At 44.2% G+C, this 16,664-nt stretch overlaps 1 protein-coding gene across 1 annotated transcript in view; it reads left to right on the forward strand.

Annotated features, from left to right (window-relative positions):
* LOC126272450 (uncharacterized oxidoreductase YjmC-like) overlaps positions 1–16,664 on the forward strand; it is a 228,043-nt gene that overhangs the window by 160,959 nt on the left and 50,420 nt on the right. The window contains exon 3 of the mRNA XM_049975327.1: positions 11,932–12,120. Coding sequence (XP_049831284.1) covers positions 11,932–12,120 — 189 coding nt within the window. The remainder of the gene's footprint in view (positions 1–11,931; positions 12,121–16,664) is intronic.

The raw sequence follows: 16,664 nt of genomic DNA on the forward strand, positions 1-16,664 counted from the left end.
TGGCTTCCACTACACGACTGAATCTGAAATAGTATTTTTAAAATATATTTTATACAATTTGTTGAGGAAATGCCACATTTTTTTGTAGTTAAGGAATAGTGGGATACTGAAATTTGTAAGCGGCGTCTTTTAAGATACCTCCACAAGCAAAAAATGGAAGTACTTATCCGTAAAAACACTGATCCTAGAAAGCCTTGCTGTGTTGACTGTGCTGTAGCATTGTTCTGCTGATACCAAGTGTACTGGAACCGGTCCTCAAGTGTAGTGCTAATAGCACAGAGCCGATTAAGTTTTCTGTTGCTAGCGCTTTCGGCTGCAGCCGGCCGGAGTAGCCGACCGGTTCTAGGCGCTACAGTCTGGAACCGCGCGACCGCTACGGTCGCAGGTTCGAATCCTGCCTCGGGCATGGATGTGTGTGATGTCCTTAGGTTAGTTAGGTTTAAGTAGTTCTAGGGGACTGTTGACCTCAGAAGTGAAGTCCCATAGTGCTCAGAGCCATTTGAACTTTTCTTCTTCTTTCTTTCCTTCTCTCTCTCTCTCTCTCTCTCTCTCTCTCTCTCTCTCTCTCTCTCTCTCTCTCTCTCTCTTACTCTTACTGTATCTGCCACATTTCCTATTTCTGAAGCCTGGTCGACGGCGAACAATTGTTTATTGCGTCCTTGCCATAGTTTGGTGAGAAGCATTCAGGGTCTCAGTATAATGGGCACCTCTAATGACAACAAATATTCTCTGGTGTCAGGTGTAACTCATTTTTTCCCCAATTTAGCGAATGTCATGACTGCAACAAGTAAGGAAACATTCTTCCATAAGGTTGCATCACTTTTTAGAACTCTCTGTTAGGTAAACCAGTGACCGGTTGGTGTTAGCATAGTGTTAATGATCCATTCCTGAGGACGCCAGCTGGTGAAACATGCATAGGACAATGCTATAACGCGGGGAGTACCAGCAAACACACGTTCGAATATGTTGTCCTTATCAGCTGTTGTCGGCCTACTCAAGGTCACGAACACATCTGGTCACTGACTTCAGTGTTCTATTTATGTAATAGGTTACAGCGGAAGATTCTCATTTTTTCACATCTGCTAAGCGGTGGCCTACAAATGAAAACATGGTCTTTGTAGCCTGTATATTAAAATGCAAAATTCGTTAGTAAGATGTTAACTTTAGTTGTTCTTTTATTCTGTAATCTGCATTTCCAGTGAAGAACGTACGAGCTCACGGAATATATGACCTGCATTGTGAACAATGTAAGAACTTCCTCCCAGAAATACGTAATTCAGTAGATCGTTCGTAACGAAGATGTGATGACATCCTCTCTAGACGCTACAAACTATTATCACCACATCATTATTAGTTTAATCAGGACTAATAAGCCTTTGAGGCTAGCAGTGATATTCCTATGAGCACTAATTAATATAACTATAATTTGGCGTGTGATTTTGTGTGTGTTGCGAAGATAGACGAGAACTGGTAGGATTTATATTTAATTCGGAAGTTAGTAATGTTCTCCAAGATGGCGTATTGATTTGTAAGAGTGCCCTTTGAGATAATTTTGAACTGTTTTCAAGCATGAATATATATATGTGTTCTGATAAAAGAATGTGGCGATACTGATTGTAGAATTGATGAAAATTACCTGACCTGAGTTCCAATTAACAGCTAGATTTAGCCCTGCCTGCTAATTTACCACTATTTCGACCGCGTCCAGCGTCACCCCACCTCGTCTAGCAGGGGTTTCTGATTGCTAAAGGAAATATTTCTAGGACGCAAAAGGGGAAGTCTACAGACCAAAAGTCCGACAATTATGATAAAAACTTGCTTATAACATTAGACTGTTACATGTTAATTACGACTTATACACACACAGTTGATTAACCTAGCCTGAAAAGACTTGCTGTAGGACAAGACAAAAGAAACAAGTTAATACCATGTAAACGAGTGTTCCGATGACTCGTCCATCCCCTGATCAAAGAGCGAGTACATCGGGAGATTCGTCAAAATCATTACAGCCACAAGATTTGAAGAGACTGAAGCCCAAACAGTGGCAATACGAAGTTCCGGTACTATTAGGAAAGCATGGCTAACTTCATCGTACCCGCTGACTGAGATACAAACCGTTGCATTTCTACGAATAGGAAATTCAAATGCCGGCCGCGGTGGCCGAGCGGTTCTAGGCGCTTCAGTCCCGAACCGCGCGACTGCTGCGGTCGCAGGTTCGAATCCTGCCTGGGGCATGGCTGTGTGTGATGTCCTTAGGTTGGTTAGGTTTACGTAGTTCTAGGGGACTGACGACCTCAGATGTTAAGTCCCATAGTGGTCAGAGCAATTTGAACCATTTTTTTGAGCAACCGCTTTTCATCTTCACAAAAGCAAGTCTCCCGGTCCAGACTGTGTACCAATTAAGTTCTTTTCACAGTATACTGATCCAATAACTCCATACTTAACAATCACATAGAACCGCTCACTTCACGATGAAACCGTACCCAAATATGGAAAGTTACACAGGTCACACCAATATTAAAGAAAGGTAGTAAGAGTAATTCGCTAAATTACATGTCCCTGTCATTAACGTCGATATCAGCAGGATTTCGGACATACGTTGTGTTCGAACATTATGAATTATGTCGAAGAGAACGGTCTATTGACACACAGTACACGGATTTAGAAAACATCGTTCTTGTGAAACACTACTAGCTCTTTACTCACACGAAGTGTTGAGTGCTGTTGACAAAGGATTTCAAATTGTTTCCGTATTTTTATATTTCCAGAAAGCTTTTGACATTGTACTACACAATCGGCTTGTAGCGAAATTGCGTGCTTATAGAATATCGTCTCAGGTGACTGGATTCATGATTTCCTGTCAGAGAGGTCATAGTTCGTAGAAACAGAAGGAAAGTAATCGAGTAAAACAGAAGTGATTTTTGGCGTTCCCCAAGGTAGTGTTATAGGCCTTCTTCTGTTCTTTATCTATATAAAGGATTTACGAGACAATTTGAGTAGCTGTCTTAGATTGTTTGCAGATGATGCTGTCGTTTATCCTCTAGTCAACAGAAGATCAAAACAAATCGCAAAACAAATTTAGAAAAGATATCTATATGGTGCGAAAATTGACAATTGACCCTAAATAATGAAAAGTATAACGTCATCCACATGAGTCCTAAAAGGAATACATTAAACTTCGGTTACACAATAAATCAGTCAAATCTAAAGGCCGTACATGGAACTAAATACCTCGGAATTACAGTTTCAAGCAACTTAAATTAGAAAGAACACATAGAAAATATTGTTGGGAAGGCAAACAAAAGACTGCATTTTATTGGCAGAAGACTTAGAAGATGCGACAGATCTACTAAAGAGTCTACCAACGCTACGCTTGGAGTGAAGATGCGCGGTGTGGGATCCTTAGCAGATAGCATTAATGGAGTACATCGAGAAAGTTCAAAGAAGACCAGAACATTTTGTATTATTTCGAAATAGGGGAGAGAATGTCACTGACATGATACAGCATTTGGGGTGGACATCATTAAATCGAAAACGTTTTTAGTTGCAGCTGACTCTTCTCACGAAATTTCATTCAACAACATTCTCCTCCGAATGCGAAATGTTTGTTGACACCGACCTACATAGGGAGAAATGATCATCATAATAAAATAAGGGAAATCATATCCCGCACGGAAATATATAGGTGTTCGTTTTCTTCCGCCCGCTGTTCGAGATTGGATTAATAGCGAATTATTGTGAAGGTGGTTCGGGTGAACCCTCTGCCAGGCACTGAAAGGTGATTTGCAGAGTATCTAAGTAGATGTAGATTTAGAAGCGCTGTAACCTTCCCAAGAAATTTCTGTTATCTGGATATCCCGTTTTCTGTCAAGGGGACCATCAGACCTCTTAATCCAAGATTTTGGTTAGTCTTAGGTATGTTGCTGAGGGACCTGTGCTGAGCACTGACAAGCGGCTTTTCATGCGACGGCTCCTAGTTTCCGAGAAAATCGACGTTGAACTTTTATGCGTACCTCGTATACCCGTAACGTTAATCATATTCTGACCAAGCGAGAGTAACGTAGGGGCTAAGGTTCACGGCTACTACGCTACCAACCTACGCCACACACCGTCTGGTGGCTTGCTGAGTATGGATGTAGATGTAGATAGATCGACATGGGTTCAAATCCTACCCATGTACTACTTCTTTTTTCAGTTTCACCTTACAGCATATCATTAAATAGTATATGTCACGCAAATTTATTTAAAGCAGTCTGTGGCCCCGTGTCGGACAAGATAAGCCGCCTACTGAGACGACACAAGATCTAATGAATCTTCAGGCCTCTGACAAAAATCCGTTAGTTAGTGAGACCAGTGTCAGATGCAGCAGGTCTCAGAAAAGGTGGGATCTACAACGTATCTTGCAGGTGTGGCCAGTTCTACGTTGGACAAGCTGCACGCGCTGTGGAATAATGCGTGAAGGAGCATGAAATGTTTATCGTTTACGCTACCCTGAGAAATCTGCTTTAGCTGAGCATGCTTTCGAAAATCGACGAAACATCCGTCGTGACTCGTGCAAAGGGCGGACTTCTGGGATTGTGTCGTTAAAGAAGCCATTGGAACAAATCACCCTAAACCCCAAATAGATACTGTGGCCCGGAATTCAGCACAATGTGGGATCCAGTGAATGCGCTGTTGAAGGGGGCATATCGAACGCCGATTCAACGTATTCCCAAGCATGGCGATGCTGCAGGCAGGCAAACTAACGCCACAGCCTGCAGGCAGTGTATAATGTAAGGGGCGTACCAGCAACCTACTGGCAGGGTATCTGCCCGCCCCTCTCCCCCAAATTCTATAAGTCCCTCCAGATCCTTGAGCATCATGCACTCCGCCTCGCCTTCCGTATACACCGCCCATCCCCCACGCGGAGCCTCTATGACCTCATTCCTTTCCCCCATCTGCTCCTCGTGCTCGAACATATCTGCATAGTCCACACCTCCTGCCGCCTTGACCCCCCTCACCCCCCTGGTTGCTCCTCTCCTCTCCCATCCCCGCCCCCTGCCACGTCTTCACTGTTATGTCCCCACTACCTCTATCTCTACAGCCTTCATCTCCTTTCTCAAGGTGGGTTCCATCAACTCCACTCCCGGATGATGCCCTCTCTCCCTCCATTTATCCCTCCCATCAACTCTGTTCCTCACCCCCCCTCCTTTCCTCTGTTCTTTTCCTGGGCTCCCTCTCTCCTCCTTCCATCCTCATTTTTCCTCACCTACACTCTCTCTGCCACCCTTCTCTCCCCCGAGTCCTTTTGCATTTCCCTCCTCTGCCTTTTCCCATTCCTTCTCGCATCTGCACTGCCCCCCCCCCCCTTATGAGTCCTCTCTCTCCTTTGGTTCCCCCCCCCCCTTTCGTTTTTCCTCTCCTCCCTCCTTGTTTGCCCAGGTCTAACCCCCCCCCCCTCCCATCTGCCCTCAGCTATGGTGTGTTATTTTTGTGCCGACATTTTAGTTCAGTGTTTATAGTGAGTGTTCAGCGTTGCGTGTCTTCTCCGAAGTGTTGTGAACGGCCATCACACTGTCGCTGGGTGTGACTTTTATATCTCTTGCGAACAGAAACCAGACTGTCACCATGTTTTTTAATTGTCTGTCTACTATGTTCCCTGTCTGCTTCCTGTATATTTTATTCCCTTTGCCAACCCTTTGCTTTTTGTTTTAACTTTCCACAATTTTCCACCATTTTTACTAGTCAGTCATAGTTTTATCACCTGCTTTTCTTGTTTCTTATTTTCTCTCTTATGTTTTAAAGTCTGTAGGCTACAGAGCAGCGTAATAAGCTGCTACCAGCCCGTCCCCTTCGGGGGGGGTGGGGGGGGGGGAAATCGAAATACAATAAAGGCAAAAAAACCTGTAGTCATACCACTCGACAATGGCTAAGGAGCGCTTGACCGAATGTTCGTTTAATTTAATCATTTGACGCGGATGAAAACCCGGAACTTTCTGTCCAATGGTATAACCAATATTTTACTTCTTTTCCAAAACTGAAATGTTCTTGAGTATTGGATTTTTCTTGAAAAATGAGCTTTCTCATTTTATGCCAAAAATCGTGTTATGAACTGAAAATCTTTTTTTAAGCAACTGACTTCTTTAAAACTAACGGGCAAAGTTGCCATCTCACGTTACGGCTACATGTAGGTAATTCTTGAATCTCTGCACTGGCCTGCCATTTGTCGGTTCAACAATCGTGCAGAAGATGGTGACTTAGAAACATTGGGTTGTTACCTTCACGGGGGGGGGGGGGGGGGGGGGGGAGTGGGTAACGGACTGAGGACCACAACAACAGCACCCTACATCCCAAATACTGTATTTGCAACTCTCAACTATACTTTTATAAATTTTCACGCCCTACAGCTCCGAATGACTGCCAGACTCCACCAGACTTCTCAAGCTGGAGCCATTAGCAACGATGTGTACGAATAGTACCAAGCTTAATTTTCCAGCACCATAACAAGCATTATGCAAGGTCCGTATATATATCCTGTCAGGGTCAAACGACGCGTCAGCTGCGAGGTCGTAACAGAGAGATAACGAGCAGCAAGGTCTCGGCTGTGCATTCGCAAAGAATCAGTCGAGACGTTCACTTAACATCTGTACTCTGCAAGCTAGCTTACGGTGTGTGGTGGAGGGTATTTGTGCTACCACTGTTTTCCCCCCTCATTCCTGCTCTATTCGTGAGTGGTGCTTGGAAAAAATGACAGTCGACATAGGCTCTAATTTGACTGATTTTCTTACGGTGGTCATTTCGCCACATGTATGTGAGACTAAGTAATACGTTGTGTGTCTCTTCACGGAACGTACGTTTTCGGAATTTTAATGCAAAACTTCTGTGTGATGCACAAGGCCCCTCTTGTAGCGTCTGGCACTTGAATTTGATGAACATCGCATTTACACTTACAAGAAGACCATACGCCAATCGGTTTTTTGGATTTTTTTTAAATATTCGTGTTAACGTGAAGTTCAGAACTCAAATATGAATATGATATTTCAGGGCTTGTGTTGTTCAGAAAACGAACATTGCATTGTTCTTCTGAACAATACAGGCACTGCAATATCGTTTTTATTCGCCGACACCGGGCAAGCGACGTTCAGATAAAATGTCTCACCTGTATGGGAATATACATAATGAAACGTACGAATAGAGGTTGTATAATCACGGTTAACGACCTACGGAAATTGGGTCTGTCCGTGGGGCGTGCTTGGATAGCCTAATGGTAAGGTGACCGCTTGGGATATGCTGGGAATTCGGCTTCGAGTTCAGATCCGACACAATTTTTCTCTGCCGTCATTCCATTATACAGCTGATAGTTGCCCATATACGCAAATGCGATTTCGTTTCAGGTATTAAATCTTCCCCCCACAGATCGATGCAGCTCTCAAAAATTCTGTAGAAAATCGACGTTTAAGTTTTCCAGCGTCTTTTAACAATGTTTTTTTATTATAAGCTGCGTATGTCTGTTGTTGAATACTCGCTTGCAGTGTGGGCAGCGTGGATTCAATTCCCGGCAGCGGCAGGTTCAAGTTATTCAAGCATTTGCCAGAAGTATAAAATACAGGAAGATAAAAAAATTAATTTGTATTTTTTTTAATTTAATCGATCTTCATAAACAATATTTTATAGAAGATCAGTAATTCAGAATTTATATTGGCAAAGAAAACTGGAATTTGAGTGCAATACGTAATTAGAAATAAAAAATTAAATGTTTCATAAAAATACAATCAGATATGTGTTAATTAGCGTATGTTTGATGACTTTGATATGTAAAAGACATAGGTATTCGAACTGAACGGGGAAAATGAAAAAATAATGAGAGCAACGAGAATCGAACCAGTGATCCGACGACTACCACTCTCGAGCCTGGTCAACTTTTCATATCTTGATGAATTTTACGCCTCACAGATTTGCCCGTGGAACTTAAACCTATGCTTAAAAATGTGCATCTACCAGGAATCGGACGCAGGGCTCATACGTGACAGGCAAAAGTTCTAGGTTGTTATTCAAATTGCTTGAAGTAAAAATAAATTGGAAATTAATTTTTCGTCCAGCTCTATGTATTTCACAGTATGGATCTTTATACAATGAAATTTTCACTCTACAGCGGAGTGTGCGCTGATATGAAACTTCCTGGCAGATTAAAAATGTGTGACGGACCGAGACTCGAACTCGGGACCTTTGCCTTTCGCGAGCAAGTGCTCTACCAACTGAGCTACCCAAGCACGACTGACGCCCCGTCCTCACAGCTTTAATTCCGCCTTTACCTCGTCTCCTACCTTCCAAACTTCACAGAATCTCTCCTGTGAACCTTGCAAAACCATCATTCCTGGAAGAAAGGATATTGCGGAGACATGGCTTAGCCACAGCCTGGAGGATGTTTCTAGAATGAAATTTCCACTCTACTGTGAGGACGGGGCGTGAGTCGTGCTTGGGTAGCTCAGTTGGTAGAGCGCTTTCCCGGGCGCTGATAACCGCATATTTGAGAGCCCCACAAACCAATCATCATCATCCCCCCCATCGGAGGTTCGAGTCCTCCCTCGGGCGTGTGTGTGTGTGTGTGTGTGTGTGTGTGTTGTCCTTAGCGTAAGTTAGTTTAAGATAGATTAAATAGTGTGTATGCTAGGGAGCGATGACCTCAGCAGTTTGGTCCCACAGAAACTTCCCACCACCATTTATTCTACTGTGAGAGAAGATGGTCAATGCCTTCATGGAAAAATGTTTGCGGTTGCCTACAGAAATATGATTCTACCCTGGTCTGCACCATTTCGTCTGAAGTAAATGTCTTTCTCGTGGGGACAGACCAAGACGTAATGGCAACTTTTGCAACGTACTTAAAACAACCATGGTAACGCGTGAGCGAGCATTATCCTACCAAGGTTATTTTGACTATCTGCATAGGTTTCACTGGGAAGGCATTATACTTCCTCCATTATGTCCCGAACAACCCAATGCGATTTCCAAATTTCTGGGGCCCTAAAAAAGACATCCGTGGCCGTTCGTTTGCTTCAGATGAAGAGGTGGGGCGCCTGGGTACAATTAAAGCTGTGTAGCCAGCAGTAAACATTTTCCATGAGGGTATTGGCCATATTGTTCCACAGTGCATTGCTACGGCGAATGCTTTTGAAATAATAGACTGATTATTACTTATTTCCCATCTGTCTCGTTTTCGTTCGACTGCCTTCGGTTCAGTGCAACATGTTAAAGCAGGATGAGGGTAACAACTCCACAGATTTTCTTGCGCTGAAAGGAAAATGTAAATAGGCAATAACAAGGAGACAGCACGACCGTGGGGTCGGGGATTTGACAGAAATTTTGTGTGGTGAAAGAGGACCCCTAACACCTCACCTGTTTAAAATACACTCCTGGAAATGGAAAAAAGAACACATTGACACCGGTGTGTCAGACCCACCATACTTGCTCCGGACACTGCGAAAGGGCTGTACAAGCAATGATCACACGCACGGCACAGCGGACACACCAGGAACCGCGGTGTTGGCCGTCGAATGGCGCTAGCTGCGCAGCATTTGTGCACCGCCGCCGTCAGTGTCAGCCAGTTTGCCGTGGCATACGGAGCTCCATCGCAGTCTTTAACACTGGTAGCATGCCGCGACAGCGTGGACGTGAACCGTATGTGCAGTTGACGGACTTTGAGCGAGGGCGTATAGTGGGCATGCGGGAGGCCGGGTGGACGTACCGCCGAATTGCTCAACACGTGGGGCGTGAGGTCTCCACAGTACATCGATGTTGTCGCCAGTGGTCGGCGGAAGGTGCACGTGCCCGTCGACCTGGGACCGGACCGCAGCGACGCACGGATGCACGCCAAGACCGTAGGATCCTACGCAGTGCCGTAGGGGACCGCACCGCCACTTCCCAGCAAATTAGGGACACTGTTGCTCCTGGGGTATTGGCGAGGACCATTCGCAACCGTCTCCATGAAGCTGGGCTATGGTCCCGCACACCGTTAGGCCGTCTTCCGCTCACGCCCCAACATCGTGCAGCCCGTCTCCAGTGGTGTCGCGACAGGCGTGAATGGAGGGACGAATGGAGACGTGTCGTCTTCAGCGATGAGAGTCGCTTCTGCCTTGTTGCCAATGATGGTCGTATGCGTGTTTGGCGCCGTGCAGGTGAGCGCCACAATCAGGACTGCATACGACCGAGGCACACAGGGCCAACACCCGGCATCATGGTGTGGGGAGCGATCTCCTACACTGGCCGTACACCTCTGGTGATCGTCGAGATGACACTGAATAGTGCACGGTACATCCAAACCGTCATCGAACCCATCGTTCTACCATTCCTAGACCGGCAAGGGAACTTGCTGTTCCAAAAGGACAATGCACGTCCGCATGTATCCCGTGCCACCCAAAGTGCTCTAGAAGGTGTAAGTCAACTACCCTGGCCAGCAATATCTCCGGATCTGTCCCCCATTGAGCATGTTTGGGACTGGATGAATCGTCGTCTCACGCGGCCTGCACGTCCAGCACGAACGCTGGTCCAACTGAGGCGCCAGGTGGAAATGGCATGGCAAGCCGTTCCACAGGACTACATCCAGCATCTCTACGATCGTCTCCATGGGAGAATAGCAGCCTGCATTGCTGCGAAAGGTGGATATACACTGTACTAGTGCCGACATTGTGCATGCTCTGTTGCCTGTGTCTATGTGTCTGTGGTTCTGTCAGTGTGATCACGTGATGTATCTGACCCCAGGAATGTGTCAATAAAGTTTCCCCTTCCTGGGACAATGAATTCACGGTGTTCTTATTTCAATTTCCAGGAGTGTATTAGGACGCACTACCCGGAAAATCCCGGTAAAAATCGATCCAAAGTTTCTTAGGTGCCGTGTGAGTATAAAATGTTAGTGCGTTGCCGAGCCGCCGTCTGTCCTAGATGTTCAGGGTTCGAACTCTTACGCCAGAGGTCTCGGGTTCGATTCCTCCTCCGGCACTTTTTTTTTCTTCTGTTTCATTTTCTTTTGTTATTCCACTAATTATTCAGAAAGTTTCCCAAACCTACATTATTTTTAACAAATTTGTTACATTATTGAATAAAAATTATTTTCTTTTTGTCCTACAACACAAATCATGGCGGTGTGTTTTGCATTTTTCATTGTAAAGTATGAGGAGAAACATTGGGTTTTTAATCAGTTTAACAAAGTCGATTGGGAAACATTCAATTTTTATACATATAATAATTATAAACAAGAACCTCTGTGGTAATTATCGTAAAAACAAACCAAGCAATAATTTTTGCAACATCCTGCGCAACGTATAAAAGCGGATTTTTTTACAATCACAGGGCGTTTGCAAGAAATCTGTACAAAAACATGCCCCATTAACATCTACGAAAATGTTTTGAGTTTCTGATAATTTTGAGGCAAAGGAATATTGGATCATATCTCGGTATATTGGTGACGATAATTGATAGTGAATTATAGAATGCATTTTTATACAATCTTCCCGGGAATTAATTTCACGATTCTCCTGTAACAACGCGCTGCAATTTTGCAAGCAACAGAATAAAAAAAAAAGTGCCAGAGGAGGAATTGAAGCCGAGACCTCTGGCGTAAGCGTCCGAGCACTAATCATGGTGTTTTTTTTTCTAATTCAACATAAACAGTAACAAAAATGGCTACAATAGGCCAAACGGCGGCTCGTCAACGGACTAACATTTTATTCTCATACGGCATCTAAGAAACTTTGGATCGATTTTTCTCGGGATTTTCCGAGCAGTGCGTCCTAATACTTGAACCATGTGAAGTGTTAGGGGTCCTCTTTCACCACACAAAATTTCAGACAAATCCCCGACCCCACGCTCGTGCCGTCTCCTTACAAAGCTTACTTCGTGACAATGCAGCCTTATGTCGCGCAGCTTGCCTCTGTAACCTGACGACGCATTTGTCCACAGAGATGTATGTGAGCGACGTGAAGAGTGGGTTGTGTTGCCCCAACGCAGAGGCGGCTGTTCTGAAGGAATCGCCGTCGACGGCGTGGGTGGACGGCAGAAACGGACTGGGTCCGGTGGTGGGCAATTTTTGTATGCAGCTCGCCATCCAGAAGGCCAAGCAGACCGGCGTGGGGTGGGTCGTCGCCAAAGGTGAGTCTCAGTGGTCGCCTATGTTCCCATTCCATGTTCCCCATCAGCCTTCGCAGCACTGGTATGAATTCTCATCGTGCAAGCCGCTGTTAGGCTCACAAGGGGAGGCCACCAATTGTGAAATTCAGATTCGATTCATACTGCGCATTTAGCTCATGGCCAGAGGTGTAATGTGGCAAAGCACCAAGATGCACTTCTCAGCCGTTGTCGAGAAAATCGACAGTTAAAAGCAACCGTTGCCGTGAAATACTCTCTATGATTATTAATTTTCTACATCGTCGTAGCGCAGCGGTAAGCGCTCGGGTTCGTAATCCGAAGGTCGCCGGATCGAATCTCGCCCCATGCAACCTTTTTTTTAGTATTTGTTTTTTGTAAGTCAAATATGTATATACACACAAACACACACACACACACACACACACACACACACACACACACACACACACACATATATATATATATATATATATATATATATATATATATATATATATATATATAGTTGCAACAATTATGCATATAATAAGTTGTTGAAAGTCGTTTGTCGTGGAAAAACTGGCTACTTCGAACATCTTTATTTTCCGCAAACAAAGCTGTACTTCACAAATGTTATTAATTGTCTTCGTAATGTTTACCACGTATGGTTAACGGAAGACGTAGAAACGATATTCCGAAACGAATACGTATAGCGTAAGTCAAACGTTCGAATTAGAATAGAGACCCCACGAACACAAATTTGCTGTGGCAGGTATGAAATATAAACTCCGTTACTCGCTCGTTACACTTGAAGGACAGATGTTGAATGGGCCGAAATGAGCCGCCGCTTAACAGCGTAGTTGCCTAACTTCGAAAGAAGGTAGATGCGGTCCCTAGCGCAACTTATAACATTGTCGAAAATCAGTGCGAACGTGAGAGCTTTGGTACACCCTGTTAAACAAACGGAAAAATGGAGGCGGTACAACTGGAGAGCGATCCGCCTTCACCAACATGCATAAGCAATTCATTAATAGTTTGTGTGTGTGTGTGTGTGTGTGTACATTTGAATTACAAAAAACTAATAATATAAAAAAGTTGCATGGCGCGAGATTCGATCCGGCGACCTTCGGATTACGAACCCGAGCGCTTACCGCTGCGCCACGACGCTGTAGAAAATTATTAATCGTAGAATTTCACCGCTACGGTTTCTTTTAACTGTCGATTTCCTCAACAACGGCTGAGAAGTGCATCTTGATGCTTTGCCACATTACACCTCTGGGTATGAGCTTTTATTATGCGCAGCATGGATCGAATCTGAATTTCACAATTGGCGGCCTCCCCTTGTCAGTGTCTAGTCAACTGCCGTGGCGTTGGCGTCTGGGAAGGGCTTGGTCATGTTTCGAGTCACCTCTGTGTTAACAACTGAAGCTAGGCTCCACAGCCGTCTGCAGAAATTTGTCCAAGAAGGGGCAATATTCTAAAATACCCATTTTTGTACAAGGCGTAGCTAAATCCTCTTTTCAGACTTGTAGGACTTTTAATAGGAACCAAGACGGTTAAGTTTAGCTTAGGAACTCATAATCAAACATACCTTTTCCCCACTACATACCAAATACCAAAACACACTTTGCTATTTCAATGCAGGTGCTTATCGTGTTGCTCCACTTACAAGTAGGGCATGATGTGACAACCACTGACATCAACACAGACAGGCACAGTACTTCTGAGAACCAATCACTGATCCTCCTGTAATCACCACAGCCATAACATATGCCAGTAGGACTTCCTTGGACGCCACAGGGTTCTCGTCATTATGAATGATTTCATGTGACCCCACAGGTGGTAGTCGAACGGTTTCAGGTAAGGAAACCGTGCAGGCCAAGCAATGGGACCACTATTGCCTATCCTCTGCAGTCTGAATTGTTGGTTCGGATGATCTCGGATTGCACTAGAACTTGTATAAGGACTGATGGAAAGAAGGATTGAAGCCAGAGATGGGAACTTTTAAGTGTGAGGCCTTCGGGGGTAATGCCAAATGTCAGACAAGCCTGAGTAAATAAAATATGGGAGCGTAATCTGGCTAGGGTGAAGGCATGTTTGCGAAGGGAATGTAAATAAAATTTGATGGGGTCGTTGTAGGGATGTTGTGAGGTTGACATGGTATTAGAAGGTGGAAAGGGTAATATCAGGTTAAAGTGAAAATAAATAGAAATGTATATAGGGAGAGATAAAGGTGTGAAAAAAGTCGAAAAAGTGTTGGTTTGAGATGAGCTATGTTGATCCTGTGCTGAACTTAGGTTGGTGAACAACAATGGTTGCAAAGCTTAGGTAGTTGTGTTGTCTCCAAAACACGTTAAAGGGTGGGGAAATTCAGGAAAATTTCGAAAAAAGTTTACAAATGTCTGCTTGTGTCTGTGTATGTGCGGATGGATATGTGTGTGTGTGCGAGTGTACACCTATTCTTTTTTCCCCCTAAGGGAAGTCTTCCGCTCCCGGGATTGGAATGACTCCTTACCCTCTCCCTTAAAACCCACATCCTTTCGTCTTTCCTACTCGATCCCTTTTTCCCGAAGAAGCAACCGTCGGTTGCGAAAGCTAGAAATTCTGTGTGTGTGTTTGTGTGTTTTATTTATTGTTCCTATCTACCGGCACTTTCCCGCTTGGTAAGTCTTGGAATCTTTGTTTTAAAATAGAAAGAAACTTCCACATGGGAAAATATATTAAAAACAAAGATTCCAAGACTTACCAAGCGGGAAAGCGCCGGTAGACAGGCACAATAAAATAACACACAAACACACACCCAAAATTTCTAGCTTTCGCAACCAATGGTTGCTTCTTCGGGAAAGAGGGAAGGAGAGGGAAAGATGAAAGGATGTGGGTGCCTGTCTACCGGCGCTTTCCCGCTTGGTAAGTCTTGGAATCTTTGTTTTATCTGTGTGTGTGTGTGTGTGTGTGTGTGTGTGTGTGTGTGTGTGTGTGTGTGTGTGTGTGTGACGGTAGTATCTGTTCCCGAAAGAACAGTTACCTTAGATGTGCCACTGAGGGCACAGAGGATAGTGCGCCTGCAGGGACTTATCCCTTGCACGCTTCCCATGAGACCTACATTCCCAACATGTCCACACCACTACAGATGGATAGAGCATCTGCCATGTAAGCAGGAGATCCCGGGTTTGAGTCCCGGTCAGGGCACACATTTTCAACATGTCCCCAATGAAGTACATCAACGCCTGTTTGCAACTAGGGTGTCCATTTAATTATCATTTCATTTCTAGCAAATCTGCATGGTAATCTAAGGTAACAGTTCTTTTAGGAACAGATACTACCGTCATATATATAGTTAAAATATGGCTTTCCAGCCATCGACCTTCTTGTGCGAATGAACACGCTATGCCCAAACTTGTACGGGGCTTGGTAGATTAATCTCCCATGAGTAATGAGTATGATGGTCAAACATCTATTAGGCGCACTACGAATGTAGTGGTGTGGACATGTTGGGAATGTAGGTCTCACGGGGAGCGTGCAAGGGATAAGTCCCTGCAGGCACATTATCCTCTGTGCCCTCAGTGGCTCAGATGGATAGAGCATCTGCCATGTAAGCAGGAGGTCCCAGGTTCGAGTCCCGGTCAGGGCAAACATCTTCAACATGTCCCCAATGCAGTACATCACTGCCTGTTTGCAGCGAGGGTGTCCATTTAATTATCATTTCAGATACAAACATCTCTGAGCAGATCACAAACTCAACTGAATGGCATGTAGACAAACTTGTAGTCGGTATGAGACCTCAGGTGATTGTCGAATCATGTAAGTACCCTTATCAGTGCCATGGAAAATGTGAGAGAGTTGAACGTGTGTGATGGTATTTTCGATAAAGTGTGAAAATTGTATGTATTCGGACATGATTTCCTGTGCTAAACTTAACTGTCCCCATTAAAAGTCCTCAATGTCTGTAAAGGGAATTTATTTACCCCGTGTATAACCGATTTGATGACTCTGAAAACAAGCATGAAAATCAAATTTCACAGAAGCTATACAAAGCTTGTTTAGTTTCGAACTATTGATAATTATTCACTTCTCCAACAAATTAGAAAATGTAGCTAGGAAACACCCAAAAAAATTTACATTCCAGTAATGTTACTTTGACACTGTTGTCACAGCTGTTGCTTGATAATGGCACAATAGCTGAAATTGTAAATAAATAAAAATTCTTAATAAAAGTCCTGGGGCAAAATGTTATTCCCAGTGTACAGTAATGAGTCAAAACATTATGAATAGCGGCCACTCGAGATCAAATATTGCCTGGTGGTGTTGAGGGTACACAATACAGTAATGCTAGCATATAAGCAGAGCAGACGTGAATGTGGAACTATTCTAGCATCAATAAGGGCCGCAGACTGGGAAATCCACAGGCATAAGCGACTTTGACAAAGGGCAGGTTGTTAAGTTCCAGTGCCAAGGAATGAGCACCTTGGAAAAAGCAAAGCTAATTGGCTGTACATATGCTACTGTCATGAGAATGCATGGAAAACTGTTAGAAGACAGGAAGCGAGGAGTGGACGATGGTGTTGGAT

Source organism: Schistocerca gregaria, chromosome 5, assembly GCF_023897955.1.
Source record: "Schistocerca gregaria isolate iqSchGreg1 chromosome 5, iqSchGreg1.2, whole genome shotgun sequence".
Lineage (NCBI taxonomy): Eukaryota > Metazoa > Arthropoda > Insecta > Orthoptera > Acrididae > Schistocerca > Schistocerca gregaria.